Source organism: Astatotilapia calliptera, chromosome 15 (genome assembly GCF_900246225.1).
Source record: "Astatotilapia calliptera chromosome 15, fAstCal1.2, whole genome shotgun sequence".
NCBI lineage: Eukaryota > Metazoa > Chordata > Actinopteri > Cichliformes > Cichlidae > Astatotilapia > Astatotilapia calliptera.
In genome coordinates this window covers 14,601,486-14,620,979 of record NC_039316.1, presented here as the reverse complement: position 1 = coordinate 14,620,979, position 19,494 = coordinate 14,601,486, and the positions used below count along the sequence as shown (strand labels likewise).

General features: G+C 38.8%; 1 protein-coding gene across 3 annotated transcripts in view; it reads left to right on the top strand.

The window, feature by feature from the left end:
• sipa1l1 (signal-induced proliferation-associated 1 like 1) overlaps positions 1 to 19,494 on the top strand; it is a 93,727-nt gene that overhangs the window by 46,743 nt on the left and 27,490 nt on the right. For all 3 annotated transcript variants that reach the window (XM_026143587.1, XM_026143588.1, XM_026143586.1), the window contains 4 exons: positions 14,435 to 14,560; positions 15,200 to 16,725; positions 16,968 to 17,190; positions 17,589 to 17,719. In XM_026143587.1, the coding sequence (XP_025999372.1) occupies positions 15,328 to 16,725; positions 16,968 to 17,190; positions 17,589 to 17,719 (1,752 nt within the window). In that variant the 5' untranslated portion in view covers positions 14,435 to 14,560; positions 15,200 to 15,327. The remainder of the gene's footprint in view (positions 1 to 14,434; positions 14,561 to 15,199; positions 16,726 to 16,967; positions 17,191 to 17,588; positions 17,720 to 19,494) is intronic.

The following is a 19,494-nucleotide window of genomic DNA, read 5'->3' as shown; positions in this document are numbered from 1 at the left end:
TTTCTACTTTGCTGAACAAATGAATCAAAAGGCTTTGATTATACAGATCATATTGGGTGCCAAATGTAATTTGTACAAGCTTAGACTATATTAGTCCGACTTTGTCCTCTGCACTTATACTATTACTCAAATTATACTTAAATTTTGATTGTGTATGAAAAACTGCTTGTAAGAAAGAGTATGACTGTGTCCATGGAGAAGCTGATGTTTGTGGTATTATATGGTGTTTTGGAAAAGTGTATGCTTATGTCTATACGTAGGCTTTGTTGAAAATGTATATAATTTCTCTTAAAAAGATAAATCTCAAGAAGGAAAACATGATAACCCTATCTGAAGTCGTTCTAGGCTATTCCTCCACCAGTTTTTGTAACTCGTAGCTTGGATGTTGCATGCTCTCTGATTTTCATGCAGTAAGACTAAAAGCTTCCCGCTATTGTTACAGCAAGCTAATAAATTCTTACTGATGTCAAGTTATTACAACAAAGATATCATGTGTAGCCTCTCTTTCCTGTTAATTGGTTGTCTTCCAGTGCAATTTTCCATTTAAATTTCATTAACCACTGCTGTTGGCTCTCCCATTGTGAGTTTTACACTGCATGTGCTTTGACTGTCTTAATTTTCAAAATGCTGTTTTTCACCAACACTAGGTTGTTTGTCAAATTTCCCCCATTTTAATTAGAATGAAAACAACAGAATTAGAATGAAAACAACAGAATTAGAATGAAAACAACAGAGTTAGAATGAAAACAACAGAATTTGAATGAAAACAACAGAATTTGAATGAAAACAACAGAATTTGAATAAAAACAACAGAATTTGAATAAAAACAACAGAATTTGAATAAAAACAACGGAATTTGAATAAAAACAACGGAATTTGAATGAAAACAAAAGCATTTGAATGAAAACAACGGAATTAGAATGAAAACAACAGAATTTGAATAAAAAGAGTAGAATTAGAATGAAAACAAAAGCATTTGAATGAAAACAACGGAATTACAATAAAAAGAAGGGAATTAGAATGAAATGAATAGAATTTGAATGAAAACAACGGAATCAGAACAGAATTTGAATGAAAACAATGGAATTAACATGAAAACAACGGAATTTGAATGAACAGAACAGAATTTGAATCAAAACAATGGAATTTGAATGAAAACAACGGAATTAGAATGTACAGAACAGAGTTTGAATGAAAACAACGGAATTAGAATGAAAACAACAGAATTTGAATAAAAAGAATGGAATTAGAATGAAATGAATAGAATTTGAATGAAAACAACGGAATTAGAACAGAACAGAATTTGAATGAAAACAATGGAATTTGAATGAAAACAATGGAATTTGAATGAAAACAATGGAAGTTTAAAACAAACAACAGAAGTTTAAAACAAACAACAGAATTAGAATGAAAACAACAGAATTAGAATGAAAACAACAGAATTAGAATGAAAACAACGGAATTTGAATGAAAACAACAGAATTGCAATAAAAAGAAGGGAATTCGAATGAAATGAATAGAATTTGAATGAAAACAACGGAATTAGAACAGAACAGAATTTGAATGAAAACAATGGAATTTGTTTTAAACTTCCATTGTTTTCATTCAAATTCCATTGTTTTCATTCAAACAACAGAATTAGAATGAAAACAACAGAATTAGAATGAAAACAACGGAATTAGAATGAAAACAACGGAATTAGAATGAAAACAACGGAATTAGAATGAAAACAACGGAATTAGAATGAAAACAACGGAATTAGAATGAAAACAACGGAATTAACATGAAAACGACGGAATTTGAATGAACAGAACAGAATTTGAATGAAAACAATGGAATTTGAATGAAAACAACAGAATTAGAATGTACAGAACAGAATTTGAATCAAAACAATGGAATTTGAATGAAAACAACAGAAAACAACAGCATTTGAATGTACAGAACTGCTATCTGCGTTTCTCTCTATCCTCCTCTTTCGGCTTACATGTTTACTACATATAACAAGTACTGGAGAGCGAGCTGCTTTCGTTCTCAGTCCTACTCACTCCTCTCTTACTGCAGTGCTGTTCTAGCTCACTGTTGCCCACGCAGAGCTGCGCCATTTTGGAAATCTGCAGCTCGTTTCTGATGGCTGCAATCCATGGCTCTCTCTCTGTTTTTTAAATAAGTCACCTGTGCTGTGAGGCAGTGGAAAACAAGACGTCCTAATTTACTCAGTAGGCTTGTTTCATATCCAAATGCATGACTTGTCACCAGTTAAACGATCCTCTTGCTTTGCAGAATTGAACCAGAGCAAGCGAGACCATGTTGAGTTGTACTTGCTGCTGAGAAACGTGTAATTATCTACATTTCCGTTTCTGTCCTTTTCTGTCTCCCTCAGTTTCACAGCTATTGTGTACCACAGTTCTCTGATACGTTGGATTGTCTTGTTAAGCAGCAGCTGGGATTTTCTTTGGAACTACGCATGAAAGCGCTTTATATTTTTATAGTTGTTGATTTTGTGGGATTGTTGCTCAATCAAGCCACATAATTTGAATATGACAGTTACCAGTGTTTTTATTTACTTTTTTAGATTAGATGACAGAGACCTAGTTTGTTTTCCTCTCTAACCTACCCTGTTTCTTACAAGTTGCTTCTCTGCTTTTGTCTTCCAGAACTTTTCTCTTCACTCTTTTTATTCTTTTAATTTCTCATCTTTTCTCTTCATATCTCTCCTACATCCTCTTTCACAGCACCCTCTCTTCAGTGCCTTTCTTTATCTCTGTACGGCCCCTCTATCAGCCCCCAGCCACCATGTTAATTACACCACAGTTCTTTTTCTCTATTATTCACCACTCTGCTATTTCTGTCACCCTCACTGCTGTGCCTGCATTTGCTACATCGCCAGCATTTTGCTAGGGTCTGCAGTGGCTGTTGAAATGAGGAGGGGGCGTGTACTGGTGCCCAATTCAACAACAAATGGTTGTTTAGCGTCATCTGATTGGCACAGATTAGTGGGCTGTTGGCGGTGGTGTGGAGGTGGCAGTTGCAGAAGACCAGGCAGCTTCATTGCTGCTGTCTGTGCACTGCAGACTGATCTATTTGCCTGGTTTCTTTAAACGTGTCTTTAAATGGACTTTTGCTGTCAACAACATCAAAACGAGCTGGATTGCTCACATAAAGCCAAATTAAACTCTATTAATGGGTGCATATTTATCTATGCCACCCTCACTACTGAAGTTAGAATGGCTGAGACAAGTTGCAGTGCAGAAAACGACATCTTAAACGCTAAGCAGCCGAACAGTTTGTATTATGATGATGACGACATTTTGTGCATTAATGCCAGAGTTACTGAATGTGGTAAATGTTTATCAGTGCAAGCTACTTCACTCCTTGATTTATGTAGATTAACTAACTTTATTTAATTTCAAGTTCATGTTCAAATATGTAGTTTTGCTAGTATTCAAAGCACTCTCAGATCTTGCAGCTATTGCGTGTACAGTTGCCATCAATCGTAATGCCTTCGGTAGATTTAGTTGCTTATTTTAGGCACTGTAGGGCTATGGTAAATGGATTGGAACCTCTCAGATAGGACCTGAAGTCTGTCTGCGTGTGCCTTCTTCAGTGTTTTACTTATTTATTATCTTTATGTAGACACACTAGACTGAACAAGGTGTGACAGTATGCATTTTGCAGGAAAAAGTGACAGAAATAACTGATTTTCAGGCAATGCAATGAAGAGATTTTTTTTTTCTTTAAGTAATTACTTTTGAAGTAATAGTAGATACTGTGGCTCGACATATCACACATCAAATGAAAACAACTCAACTATTTTGATTTAGCAACACAAATTTTTGTAAAATCAGTATATAAAACATGACCGTCTGTGAAAACCGATCAAGCACACAGACAGTATAAAAGATGGTTGTAGCTACTTTGAGGTGGCTGCAGGATTTTTGTCATCACCATCTTACTATTTTGAAACCACATGTAATGAGAAGGCGGCAGGTCTGGCTTTAAAACCACACTCTATTATAAAATCGAATTTGTTTTGTATTCAGTGTGACGCTAAATGTGTGAGTGAGCCCACAAACTCAGCAGGATTAAGCCACAAAGCTTTATAGGCTATGGGATCGCAGGTCTTTTTGCATCCACAGGTATCACCCCCTAGCAGGTTTTTGTCTATGATTAAGCTTTCCAACACTAATTACATTATACTTATACAGGTGGAATTTAATAAATGTATGCATGAATGCATGTATGCATGCATGCATTTTTTTACATCTGTCTCATGGATTGTTGGGAAGTTGGAAATAAAATTTGAGTAGTTTATTACAGCTCGACCGATATTATTAGGGCTGATATTATCAGCTGACGTATGTAAATAATTTTCAAATATCAGCTGATAAATAAAAATTAAAAATGTAAAGAACTTCTCTCTTGCTTTTGGAACATCATGAACACAACAATCAGCTGGATGCAAACAAAGTTAGGCAGAGCATAAATGTGTAATCTACAGCTTGTTGTTACATTAATATTTATTCAATGATAATAATGTTATTACTATAACAATACCTAATACCTGTATTGCATGTTGCGACAGATCTTACCAATAAAATGTACTTTCAGTGCAAATGTCGAGCTATCTTTGCTGGGTTTGCTGTAATATTATTTAAACTCACATTGAAGGATGCTGTTTTAAGTAAGTCTAACTTGAGTCTAACTTCAGTCATGTATGAATGACCACATATGAAAAGTAAAAAATGCTCATAAGTCAAAGACAAGAGAGGAGTTAAAGTACGAGTCAAGTTGATACACCTAAAAGAAAAGTCACTGTAGCTTGCTACTAACTAACCACCCTTTATCCTCAGAAAAATCATCTCTGCTTGCATGAATAATAGACCAGCATTTCATGAGGGCAATTGGCTTAATGGACCTGATTCATCATAACTTGCATGACCCAGATGCTGTCCTGTGTGATTTAAAGTGCACATGGCGGCAGGGTATTTCTTGGCTTAGAATGGACCTCTGGAGGCTGACTTTGCTCGTAAGCACAAGTGGTCCACATTCGCTAAAGGCATTGACTCTGTTGCCTTATTTGAGAAATATCTTTGAATATTCCTACTATTTCAGATCATTTCATAAACTAAAAATGGATACTATGCTTCAATAAATTTAGCTATAATCAGCAGTTATGGTCATGAGTGCGCATGCGCCATTAGCGTGCTGCCTGCTGTAACCCCTAATTTCCCTCGGGATGAATAAAGTATTCTGATATAGAGTTGGTGACTTACCTGACTTGTCTTTGTGCTAAAACCCCCATTTGGTACCTCACCAAAATTCCTGACTGTCCAAGAGCATAGTTGGTTTCTGATGTTTAGTTGTGGGACAAATACAAACATGTATACACATGCTTTCATGCAGGGGATGTAGGAAAGCTCTGAGTGTTGCTTTCAAGGCATGTTAATGACCTCAGGACAGTGTTTAGAGAATCTGGTCAGGATGCGGTCTTAACTTATTCTTTCTCACATGCAGTATTCTGCTTCTGAGGAATTCTCAAGTGAAATATTGTTTTTGGCATAGATGATGGTGAAGCCTGGGTAAATGGCACAATTGGGCATTACAAGGTTATTTGCACTAGGAAGCTAGTAGGATGTAGACAGTTTACTATCTGATCAAAGCATAAGTGGCACTTAAGTCAGTTTCTCCTAAGTAACCTAAGTAGTTAAGGTGTTGCTCTCTCCTAATTAATCTGTTAAAAGCTTAATTATACAGTGTGCTACATGTGGTACTTGAAAACCACATTGTATTAACCAATACTGTAAATCTACTGTGAATCTTTTTGATGTATGGCATTCAGAGCCAGTAAATAACACACTCAAGTACCAGCATAATAGATAAAAACAATCTGAATCTCTGATCTGTGATGATGTGCAACATTCTCTGAGTTTCCACCAGATACGTTGTTATTCTTCCAGTGACTTTTGTACAATAAGATAGAATTTTCACCCAGGCAACCCAGTATGTCAGACCTTTCTGTTAATGTATCCACCCGCCATAATGTAACTGTGAAAATACATTAGTGATTCGCTTGGTTCTTTCTCTGCTGATGACAGAAAGGCAGAGGTTGGTGAGTAAGTTGAGCTACGCCACAAGGAGAGCCCTTAATGATGATTAATGCTGTTCACACGCAGCCGGCTATAATGAGTAAACACAAGTACATGGAAATCGGGTAAACAACTGAAGGTGAGAGTAGTTTTAAAAACGGTAAAGTCATGAAATCCAGAGAATTGGGGGGAAGCTGTAAAATTCTGTGATAACTTTGTCTTCTCTTTCTTTTACCAACAGCTGATAGAAGCTCTAAAAGGTATAAAGGACCTTGTGGCTATGCTTTGTATTCTTGGATCCATGCAAACTACAGAAACCTAAATAATAGTAGTAGTATCCAGGCGGAGAATGAACCATGGCCTTACTAACATTGTTTCTCACACATGCACCAGAAAAACAGGAGATTCCTTCTGTATTTACTGTTCGCATGTTTTTTTTCCTTGCACATTTTGCCTTGCTTGGACATTTCTGTGTTGTAAAAACAAACTCACCATCTAATTCAGGCCAGAGCAAACAAGCTATAGGTGTGAAAATTCCCAAGTCTCATTGTAAATTTGGGGAGAGGCAGCAGTTTCACAGGGAGCAACTCGCATGCACTAACATGCACGCATGGCCAAAACTTTAGAACAGTAAAGTGAAGATTACAACACACAGTGCAGGAGGTGTGGCTTTGCTAAGGACACCATTACTCCAATGGCCTCATAAGAACTGAGTGCAAAATTGAATGAAATTGAGTAAATCTGTTCAATGAAATGGTGGCGCAGTCACCAGAGGCAGGTATACTGGTGCCTTAACACCTGTGCTATCTACCAAAGTCATTTTTATCTGTGTTAAAAAATAAAGCTCATAGATACCTAGTACCTGAGCAGAATGCATATATTCCAGCATTAAAGTGACTGCCCATTGCTGTAACTATTGCTAACATACACACACAGACCCTCTCTCATCACTCAAATCTCAATGCTGCTCTCCGCCTTCCACTGTTATTCTGTGGTAGCTGGGGAAGTGGAAGCGCTGTAGAATAAACTATAAGAATACCTTCAGAGCTCTCAAAAGTCCCCTCTTACATTTTAGTGAGCAAGAGAGGAGACCCCAAGCTCACCACCAAGCTCTGCAGAGGGAGGAAAGAAAAAAATCTGCAAACCACGTTCATCTTTCCACACAATTACAATTTCAGTTTGAAAGGCTCTGAGCAGAAACTCCAACACTTTGGACTGCCTGCTGCCTGGCAGCTTTCAAAGAGAATGTTTGATTTTATTATTTATTTTTTTCTCCTTATCTTCTCTGTGTCTTGGCCTAGCATTTCCTCATCTATGCTCAGACAAGCTGAGATGAAAAGCTGTTTACCTTTCAAACAGCTCTATAGTATTCAAAAGTGCTGTAGGTCATGACTGTTACTGTGTGACAAGCACACATTTCGTTGTTTAGGGGACATCATTTATGCAGAACTCTTATTGTTGACATGTTTGTGATTTCTGAGAACACTTAAAACCATCAGTGCTACTTTTTAAAATGTCTCTTTATAGACTTTTGAACTGCTGAAGTCTTCAGGAAGTTTCAAAATATTTGAAACTGTCGGGCCACATTGGCAGAAGGTTTAAACCAAATGAAAGTTGGAGTATGTAATGCTGCTGAGCCTGGGAAAGATGACATGGGTGAGAAAACAAGAATGTGATGCAACAGCGCTCATTATCTCTCTGTTTGCTTTGTTTGTTTAACTTATGAGACAGACAGAGAGAGAGACATGGAAATGCAAACTAAATGTCTGCATCATAATCTGGACCCCAGTTGGTTGAGGCAACCAACTTGCCTCAGTGGTCACACTGATGCCACCAGTGTTTTGGCACCTGGTGTACAAAAGGACATGCTGTCAAAGATTAAGTCAGTGTTCCTCTCTTTCTGTTATTTGTAATTGGCACTGCTCACATTAGGCTTGCATTGCACCACGAGCCATCCAGGAAGCAATATCTCTTTGAATTTACACTCAGTAGGTTTTCCCCATTATATACTGCAAGTCCAGAAGCCTGCAGCTTGAAGCTTTGGCTTAGAAACTGTTTCTGCTTTGAGCCTGTGAAAACCATTGAGACATAACGTAGTATGCGTTGTCAGGACGTAGAAAAACATGACGTGACTTGACCTGACTCACCAGTTGGTGTAGTAATGATGTCTGTCTGGGGAAACAGGTGTGCAATTGTCAAATATCTACTAACAGAAAAACATCACAGTTAGAGAGTTATGCTTCTTTTTTCTTCTCCTATTTTTCTTTTATGGTTTTCTTAAATCTTCTGCCTCCACACTTCTGTCTGGTCTCTGATTGGAAGGTACTTAGAGTATCTTTGCTAAACACAGGTTTGGGAAAACTATCCATTTTCTTCTACACAATACAGGTTGATTAAAGAATGGAGACTATTAATTTTCTTTGTACCTTTCTGAAAATACTAATTGAATGGATTGAAGAAACAAATCGTAGCGTTTCTCTGCACCTGATCTGCTCACATGCACACACATACCATACCATTCACACTCAATGCACTTATTCCTAAACTTTATGTGCCGCCTCTTTAACGGTCTCTTTTCATGGTGCAGAACTAGCCTCCATCAGTCAGTGAGAACTCATCTGCTCTGTAATATTCAGGTGCATGACTCACTGTGCACTGAAGCATATTAATAGTCTCACAGTGACAGTCACCGGCACACCTGGACTGCTTAATGGCAACTTTAGACTGGCAGAAACATTAAAAAATAATAATAATAATAATAATATTTAATACTCCATAGTTTTATTTATTCTTCATCAGTGTTTTTGCTAATACATTATTTTACTATACTAACTAGCCCAGTTAAATATTAACATCTACACGGATTTGCCACTTTGTTAGGTACATCTTGCTGTTACCAGGTAGGCCCCCCTTTAAGAACTGCCTTATTTCTTCAGGGCATAGATTCAGAAAGGGGCTGGAGACATTTGAGTCCATAATCATATGACGGCATCGTACAGCTGTTCAATGTCACATTCAAGAAAGCAGTTTGAGATGATCTGAGCTTTGTGACGTGATGCGTTATCCTCCTGGAAGCAGCCATCAGAAGATGGGTGCAGTAGTCATAAAGTGACAGAAGCAGTCAGCCATTCTTCTCTGGCATCAACAAAGCATTTTGACTCAGAACTTCATCTCACATTTTCTCTTTTTTAGGCCATTCTCTGGCGAGAGACCTAGGAGATGGCTGTGTGGGGAGTTTCTGAAATACTCAGACCAACAAAGACAGGCACAAACAGCCATGCGACATTCAAAGTTATTTAAATCGCCTTTCTTCCTCATTCTGATGCTTGGTTCGAACTGTTCCTAAATGCACTGGGTTAGTGCCATGTGATTGGCTGATTAGATATTTGTGTAAAACAAGCAGTTTAAGAGTGTAAGAAGCGAAGTTACCACTGAGTGTAGACACTCGTAGTAACACTTTAACTTACATCCTATAGTTAGAACACATCAGCTGTGGTGATCATTACCATTTTTTTTAACATGCACCGCTGAAAAAATGACAAATGTGTCTAATGGTTTTCATCTGATGTCACACATAGCTGACGTGTTCCAATTACAAAACTCAAGTTGCAGTATTACTTCAATGAGAAGTTTCATGTTGGTTTATTTTTATTGAATGACAGAAAACTACACTCATCAGCCACTTCACCATATAAAAGGAAGTGTGTATATGTGTGGGAGTGAATGCAACAAACCATCTGTTCTAGACGTGACGTTTGTACCCACAATAATTGGTAGAGCATTACATAATTCTTTGCAGGAAATGTTCGGGGGAATTACAAACCATATCATCTCTTACTGGTAATGAGGTCACACTGAAGTCGCTGTTAAGTGATTACTTATTCAGACAATTACACTAACTCCAGGTTGAAATCCTCATGGAAACTTTTATTGGAATGATGTGGAGCGTTTACTTGGAAAGGGCCGTAACTGCCAGTCGCCAAACATTGACTGCTTAATTCAAGATAAATTAATGGGTTACAACAAAGGGGTTTCCACATTCTGAATGTTACTTTAAAGCAGAAATGTTTTCTTGTAGCAGAACAGGAATATTTAAAGGGTGCACCCAGTGATAACAAGCAGCCAACGCCCCTGTTCATGGTTTTGTTGCCTCAGAGGTTTTGAGCCAGAGGAAAAGGAAAATCACCAGAATTACAGAATTATAATCATTTCTTGTCTTTTTAAAAAAAAAAACCATGTTATTAGCTCATTGTACCTCTGTACATGGTCATCCCCACAGCCATTCTGAGCCAAAACAAACCCTGCTTTTTTTTTTTTTTTTTTAATGGTAATGATGTCAGTTATACAATGCTAATGCCAGTTATACTATTTCTTTTATAAATGGTAATGATTGTTTAACAGTGCTAACAAATTGCCTCACAGCAAGAAGGTCCTGGGTTCAAATCCATCATCTGACTGGGGCTTTTCTGTGTGGACTTTGTGTGTTTTCCCCGTTTCTGCACGGGTTCTCTCTGGGTACTCCGGCTTCTCTCCTCAGTCCAAAGAAATTAAGTTAGTGGGGTTAGGTTTATTGGTGATTCTAAAATGGCCAGGTTGTACCCCGCCTCTCGCCCTATGATATCTGATTTATTATAATACATAGTAAATCTGCAGTATTGCAGTTAGTTTACATTTTTCCAAGTACGTCTCGACACATTTATATGTCTGTATGTACAACAAAGTACTAGCCATTGTAATGATTCCTACTATGGAAATTTACAGTGACTAAGCTGTAAGACATCTGCAAATGCACAACAGTCAAATTAAAAATCATGTTTGTTTGTTTTTTTTCAATTTTATTTTTGGGTTCGTTTTTTTGTGTGCAAAATTCCCACTGTAGAGAATTGAACTTGCTCTCGTGTAAATCTCTAGATTTTTATCTTTTCAATCAAGTGCTTGATATGATATTACACATCCGCTTTCACTGTGTGATAATGTGCTTGGGGTCCCAGCCACTATCATTTGTAAGAAGTAAATAAGTCCCTCTGTTGACAGTTTCCTGCCAGCTGGGCCAACAGATAACATCAGCAGCCATTACATTCACTGGGCCAAGGATGCTGCGCATTTACCTCAGGAATCGACCTCATTTAGACACTGCTAAAGGTTACTGAGTATCTGTCAGTATAATTGGTCCTCAGTGGCTGCATAGATGCGTGCAACGCCACATTCATTCATTTTGAATTGCCAGTCTTCCAGCCAAGCATACAGTTTAATCCTCTTCCTGTTTGCTCAGTTCTGAAACTCTTTCACTGTTTTTTTTTTTTCTCCACGTACTATCCAACTCATTTTTTTTATTTATTTATTTATTTTATTAAAAGTACTACGCAATCCTCTGTGGAATAAGTGAAGGGCACTCTGCAGCTAGTTATTCGGGATACAGTTTTTGAGTGGTAGTATCTTGGAGACGACACTGGTTCATAGCAGACTTTGTGGAACGGGAGGTAAAAACAAATGTGCTGTTTTTGATGGTGATAGCTGATGTGACAGTGCTGATTTGAATGATTGAATATGTTCAAAATACCAGCATGTGTGCTTTGTTTTTACCTCTGCACAGCCAAATGGATAATGGGACTATTTACCCAGGATATGTTCTGCAGAAATGATCAAAAATAAGCAGGAGTGTGGTGGAGAACTATTCATAATCAGATTTTGTGTAACAACAGAACATGTAAAACAGTTGTCAACAAGATTTGTATATAAATGAGAAAATTATAAAAAATATTTTTAGCCTAATATCAACCCAGCGGATTTTGTGCAAATTAAGCAGCTTGTGGATTAGAACATCCACTTGTTCTCTTGTTTGCATTAATTTGGATAAGAAGAAATTGAAATTTGTTCTTATTTGGTAGAAGAAGCCTGTTATGATTAGCTTCAAGGTCAGTAATGTTATCAACTTGTATCCACATACTTTTGTAATGAGCCTCAGGATTGGGTGTTATTGTGCAAGCAGTGTCCTCATTCACAAGGGCCTTTATCAGTCAGACAGTCTACAACAGAAGCGAGAGATCTCCTATTTTGGAATGACAATTGAAGTACTGCAGGGATTACTGTACTGCAAACAGAGCCGCAATGGCCAGTTTATTCTGTAATAGGACCAAAATGTGTCTGAATATTGGGAAACAGTCTTACAGTTACTCAGCCCCTTCTTCTGCTTTGGTTAATGGGAGAATATCTGTTCATTTGAGTTTAATTAAAGGAGCCTCGAGTGGGGAAAAAGTTGAACCAATCGATGTTGGTCTACAGTGGGTTGAAAGTATGCCAGCGTCGTACTGATTTTTGATATTTCCAATGAAGTAAAAAGTTTGACAAGCTTTTGCTGGCATAGAAGAAAATCGCTCGCAGGAGGTTCATCTATATTCATGTTCTTTCAGTTTCATAGTTCGCTCTCTTTTGAGACATTTGAAACTGTTTATAAAGCACCCAAGATGATTGTATATCTGTTCTACTAATGAGTTTCTGGAAAAAATGAATAAAAGTAAAACGCGGTGATTTGCAAATCATTGTAACCCCTTTGAAAACAGTTGTACTAATGCACCAATGGAGACAAGACAATTGAGAATTGTTTTTTTCTTTTTCTTTTTTGTCCCAAAACAATCTGCAGAAAATAGAGAGGCCTCTTTAGGAAATCCAAAATGTTCCCTTAGTGTTTGGCTCCTCATTATGTGTGTAAGGGAAATAGATACTTGTGCTCAAACACACATATGCTTAAGTGAAATGAAAGAGAATTTGGTGTTCAGTGAGCATTGGGAAACTGAGCAGATTCTGCAGTACACCAAAGCACCATAGATCTTTTTCAGATCAGAGTTAGGTTACAGATGATATTAAAAAGATCTTAATTTCTACTTGGAGCTGAACCACGTAGATGGTTTCCGTTTTAAAGACATGGAGAAATTTGTGACATAACCATGAATCATGTTAGCGATCCACAGTGTTTGTTCCACTTACATTAAAGATTACACTCAAAACGCTCAACAACTCTGTTACACCTATTGTTGTGGTTTTCCCAGTTAATCCACAAACCAAGAAAAGGTAATTTCATGAAAACTGCTCACAGCGAGTTCTGTGTGAAGCGATCAATACCCACTCTTCTTTCTCTCACACGCACACACACTTACTAAAACATGTACCGTACAAAACTCTGTATCACCATGGTGATTCAGAATGTGGTCTGAAAGGGAGAAGTGGTGCATTATTATGGACCCACCAGTAGACGAGCACATACTGGTCCTTGTTAAACTTGTGAATAGTGCTGTAAAGCAATTACTGCCACATTGTGTTTGACTGACTAAATGAGCTGCCCATCCTTACTGTGGCATCCTGTGAGGGTTTTTTTTTTTCCTGCTGTATTACTTTAATCTCCATCCTTAAGGTACTTAAGTGGCTCTAGTTATCTAATAGATATTTTGTTAACCTAATAATGTCTAGTAGAGTACTTTTGCATGATCCACATTTAAAAAAAAAAAAAAAACTGTTTACTTGCCTTGCACTGCAACTTGGTCCAGCACCCAAGTTCATTCATTTTGCCAAACAATCTAACTTTACCTAACTTTGTCCTGATTGCCTGCCACTATCAATGAGCCAGAGCTCTGCGGTGGACATGGCCATATTAATCCTGCTGATCTATAACATAATGAGTATACAAGAGAAGGAAAAAAACTGTCTGAAGTAAGAGGAGTTTACTTTAGAGCAGGCTGAAGCTTAAGCTTTTTTTTAAAAAATGTTTTTAATATTTGTCATGTTAATATTGGGCATCCACAACTGCATAAAGAGAAAGGGGGAAAAAATATTTTAAAGATATTTTTAAATATAGCATTTTTTTAAAAGACTTTTGCTGTTGAATACCCTGCTAGTTTTAGAACACATTGAAAAGTCTAAGCTAAGAAGCTCCAATTTTGGAAAAAGGGTTTTGCTGGTTAATGTACTCTAAAGAGCCTGAGGAGACTTCATTCTCAACTTTACAGGCTGTGAGATACTCCCTATGACTAGATAGCAGACTGGGCTTGATGTGTAAAATTACTAGGCTCTCACGTAGCTGTTAATTAAATAACAGGGGATCTAATCTTTGACACTGCAGTAAAAATGGATAGACTCTAAACCCTAGAGTATATTCTGTATGCTGTATATGAGGATCTCAAAATTTCACAAAAATACCATAGTTTCCTATTTCTTTACTACTGCAGTAGAGTATCTGAAAGAAATGTAATACTAAAGAGTATGTAGCACTGAATGTAATTTGCCTTGTAATCTGACTTGTCTTCGGTTTCCTTCTGTCTTTGCTTTCTGTTTTCTCTCTCTACTGTTCTTCTCAGTTGCCGAGTTCCAGATAGAAAGAGTCCCCTGTCACCTGATTCCTAAGCAGACTGCTTGTAAGAGTCTTCAACAATAAAAGTTGGCCATCAACTAATTTCTCTTCATCAAGACTCACTACTGCAGAGGTACAAAATACCCCCCCCCCCCTTTTTTTTTTTTAATGCTTAAAATCATTAGCGCCATTTATCCTTCTAGATTGTCTTCGTGTAAGCTGACCATTGGGCATATCGTCTCCAGACATGACAGGCTTTTCATGACTGTAATGGTGTCCAAAATCCCCCCAAAGAGATGGACTCTCTGGGTTCCTACAATATTTTTTTTTTTTTTTTTTTTTTTTTAAATTTATGTAGTTCTCTGTTTGGGACCTTTTTTTTTTTTTTTTTTTTTTTTTTTTTTTGGGTTATGTTTTCAGAAATCCAATGCTGCTGTAAGGCAATTCTCATTTAGTTCCATTGTATGCACCTTGTATAAAATATAAATTAGATTTTTTGGTGAACTTTCTCTTAATGTCCCAAGTATTGCGATGCAACTATTGATAAGTGTTGAATTTAATATGTATATTGCAATTTTTAATTAAACCTTTTGAAGGCTCAGTGTTTGACCTGTAAAATTCAAACTCAGCTATTTTTCCATTGGTTCTTAAGCTTTAACAACTATGATAACTATACTACTATAGTTATTAAATATTGGTCTACAATAACTATTATATTACTAAAGAAAATATTGAATTTTTCCTGTTTACTTTTCCTTTTCTGTTTCCACAGCACTAAATGTCCCTTAGCCTCTTGAATCACTTCACTCAGTGGCCGTTATGTTGACCCGAATCTAATCTCATTAGCACCCCATCCTTACCTTTCCCTCCCATCTCCCAACACCATTTCCCGACTCCGTCATGACCAGTCTGAAGCGCTCTCAAACAGAGCGCTCAGTTGGGGGCTCGGTGTCGGCTACCGATGAGTTCTACACTCGTCGTCTGCGACTGCCTAATGGAGGGGCACCACCACCTCGCAGTGAGAGCGCCCACATCTCCTCTTCTTCAACCACGGGCACCAACCCTGGTGTCCCAAAGATGGGGGTTCGGGCTCGTGTAGCTGACTGGCCACCAAGAAAAGATGGGGGGGGAGGGGGTGTTTGGCACATCACTGTGGAAACAGACTCACCCAGCTCTACCAACACCACTAGCTCTTCAGGGTCAGGAAGTGGCGATAGAGAAAGACTTGAAAGAGGGGGAGGAGGTGGTGGAGGAGGTAGTGGCGGGAGTGGTGGGAGTGGAGGAGGGGGGGTGTCAGCCGTCACAGCCCATAGCAATCTGTCAGCCAAGCTGGGTCACCTGATAAGCCCACAGGACTCATCCATGCTGCGCAACATCCACAACACACTAAAGAGCAAGATGCAAAGCAAGGGAAAGGACAATCGCTTCCTGTCACCGGATGGCTATCTGGGTTCCCCTCGCAAGGGCATGAGACGCATCCGCCAACGCAGTAACAGTGATATAACTATCAGTGAGCTCGACGGGGATGGAAACGAGGGCTGGTCGTTCTCCGGGTGGACACCCATGCACCGGGAATATGGCAGCACTTCATCTATAGACAAGCATGGTGTGTCAGGAGAGAGCTTCTTTGATATGCTAAAGGGATACCAGTCCGCTGAGGCCCCGGATCAGCGAAGCCCAGCTCCAGAAAGGCTAACAGAACTCCTTACTGTTGCTCCCATAAAACAGGCTGCTCTGGATCTGCCAGATGGACCTTTAGGTCCAGCCAGAGGTAGTCCTGCCAGTCGGCTAAAGGAACGAGAGAAGCATTTGAAGAGAAGGTCAAAGTCAGAAACAGGTGGAGAGTCGATCTTCCGTAAGCTGCGCAGTGTAAAGGTGGAGGGTGACACATCAAGGGCTGGCTCGGATGCTGAAGATGGTGGGAAAGGGGATGAGAGTGGACCACCTCCCAAACCCTGGGCATGCCAAAAGGGATTTGCCCATTTTGATGTTCAGTCTCTACTCTTTGACCTCAATGAGGCGATTCAAAGTCGGCAATCTGGAGCCAAACGCAAAAACACCACTACTGGTGCCTCCGCTGCAGCTGCCGCCTCTGCTTCGGCCTCGTCCTCTCTTTCGTCTAATCAGAGTGGAGTGTATGGGTCACCTTGTGGCTCCCAAGAAGAGCTAAGCAAGGAGGGGACAGGAGGCGGTACCGACCCTGGCGATGATAAGAGCAATGATTTGGTTCTCAGCTGCCCTTGTTTCAGGAATGAGATTGGTGGAGAGGGGGAAAGGAACATTTCTCCTGTTAAACAGGTAGGTCTGCTTGAGTAGTCATTATATTTTCTTAGATATATGCAAATATTGCAATGCATTTTAATATATAAAACGGTTTCTCGGGTTCTGTTTTAATATTGATGCTGCAGTCTGCAGATGTGTATTTTGAAAACGCACTGAAAAGCGCTCAGATTTCTGCATATTTAAGATGTAAAGATAAAAATATGATGATGTGGTTTACAGCTTGCTGGCTTTACCTTTCCTTTTTATTAATCTTCCAGCAGGGAAGCATAGGAAGCGGTGGGAGCTCAAGCAATTCCTCTGGCAGTACAGAAGAAGGCCCTTTGGATGCCACCCTCACTACCCATTTTACCAATGCAGGTGTGGCTGTGTTGGAAGCTTCCAAGGACGGGCCTAGTCAACATGCCGACAGGTCCAAACGATACATTGTGGAACATGTTGACCTTGGTGCCTATTACTACCGAAAGTACTTTTATCTCAGAGGTGAGAAAATTGGATAGTTTGGGCTTTTTTGATTTGTAGTTCTTAAACTTTAGTGGGTGCTTTTCAATTTGTCTTACTGAACGTTTCTAGTCTTAGAGCAAATGCTGTGGACTGTATTGGCAGAAAAAATACAATTTGTAGTGTTTTAGACACTAATTAGACAAGGTGCAGAAGTTGTACTTCATTCTGCATTACACGTGAGAAAACCTGGGAACCAGCAAAGAGTCATTAGTAATGTTGCGAACGTTCTGTAAAGTTTTAATAGTTGATATAACTCAGCTGCAATACACATAGTGGAATAATTGCTCAGGTTTTCTTCCTTTCTGTAGTTTTATCTCTCCTGTCCTCTGTCATCAATTTATGTCTGCATCTGAAATCCCAATACTTTTCACCCTTAGAGCACTGGAATTACCTGGGGGTAGATGAGAATCTGGGCCCTGTGGCGGTGAGTCTGAGAAGGGAGAAGCTGGAGGAACACAAAGACCATGGACAGCAGTACAACTACAGGGTCATTTTCAGAACGAGTGAGGTAACATACATTCTGACAAATAGTGTGCCATCTGTCTGACGTGTTCACGATTTTGTTATATAATTATTATTTTTTAATTATGTTTTCATTCACCAGGGTAAGCTTGTAGCTTTTCTAGCTATTCCCACTGTGAAAGTTCATGTGAATATATCTGTCAGTATTTAGTATGCTCTCCTGAGTGATCTTCCTGAAATGCTTTTATGAGTTCAAACTGTGTAGGAGTTGACATATAAGAACTGCTCCCTGCTTATTGATGAAGCCATTTGGGGGGAGACATTATAAAAGCTTCAGCTCAAGGCTGTCGCATACAGCTCAGGATGCTACCGCCTCCGCTCCTTGATACCACCTTAAATTACTGCCCATTTGATCTTTATAGTTTCCTCCCATTTGTTTAGTCCAAATTCTCAACTTTTTCGTGAATCCCTCTAGCCCTTGTTGCCATCAGTAGACACAGTAGAACCATAGATGCACGTCCTTATTCGCTGAGCTGAACACCCACCCACCATCTTTGTCAGCCTTCATCTTTGAAGGGCTGAGCTGTGCCATTTTGCAGCTCAACGACACTAAAATAGCACCTGGGGTATTTGAGTGAAGAAGGTAAAGCATTGCTTTTCTATTAAAGCGTGCCATGAGTAATAGCCCTTGCAATCTCTTGGGATGACGCACGACCTACTGTGCTATGTTTTCCTCTATTTTTCTTTCCTTCTCTTGCCTCTCAGTCTCTTCTCTAATTGCTATTTTCAGAGCAGGGAGCTTCACAGGTTTAGATATATTTGTGTGCCTGCGTGGGAGTGAGTGGGTTGCACTAATGTTGAAGACAAAAGTCCAGGGACCAAAGAGGACGACTGTCCTTTTAATACTGCCCATGATAAGTTTAAAGTGCTTTTCTTCTTTGGTTTGTTTAGTGCTGAGTGCGCTGGCAGCAATTCTGGACTTTCCAAACACCACGTGAAGGCAAAAACACACAAGTGGCATGGGACCACTACTGACTAACAGCTGTTAGTTGATAGTAGATATTCAGATTCTGGACTTTCAACAGTCTTCCTGATTTATTCATGGATGTCCTCGTTGAGCTTTTTTTTACCCCGAAGCCTTAGTATTCACACTGAAAGCTACAGCAGCAAAATCTCCACTCTATTTATTTTATTTATTTATTTATTTTATTTTCTCCCTTAGCCAGACACTTTTCTGCATTTTGCTTTCCCTGTACCAACAGAGAGTGGGAAAAAATATCTGTTTTTAGATTTTGTGGAAAAAGATTAATTTCATGTGTGATCCTAAACTGAATTTAATTGCATAGATTAAGGCCTCATCACAGGCTTCCTTCCAGTTTTCCCAAAATAGAGTTACTAGTATTCTACAGAGGGCTGGATAGCTAGTCATGTTGTTGTTTTGTTGCCTGTTACAAAGAACAAACACTCTGCGTGGAGCAGGAAGGAAGAGCCAAGAGAAGAATTATCTAACCAGCAACTAATCTGGACTCGATCTGACGGGTGTGCTATGAAGCAAGTTTATTTGCATTAACAGGCTGGATAAGCAAAAGATTAAAACTATCAGCTTTCTCTTTGAACCTAGGTGTTCTTTATTTAACTCTTCTTCTTTTTTTCTTTTTTTTAATCTCTTGCTTGAGTGCTGCCTGCTTCAAGACGAGCAGGTTATGGAGACCTATGAAAAACACAAAGCACAGTCTTTTGGCACAGAGATAGAATTGCAGTCAAACAGTGTCTCGATATTACATATTTTCCCGCTATGCATTTAATTTCTAACATAAATGC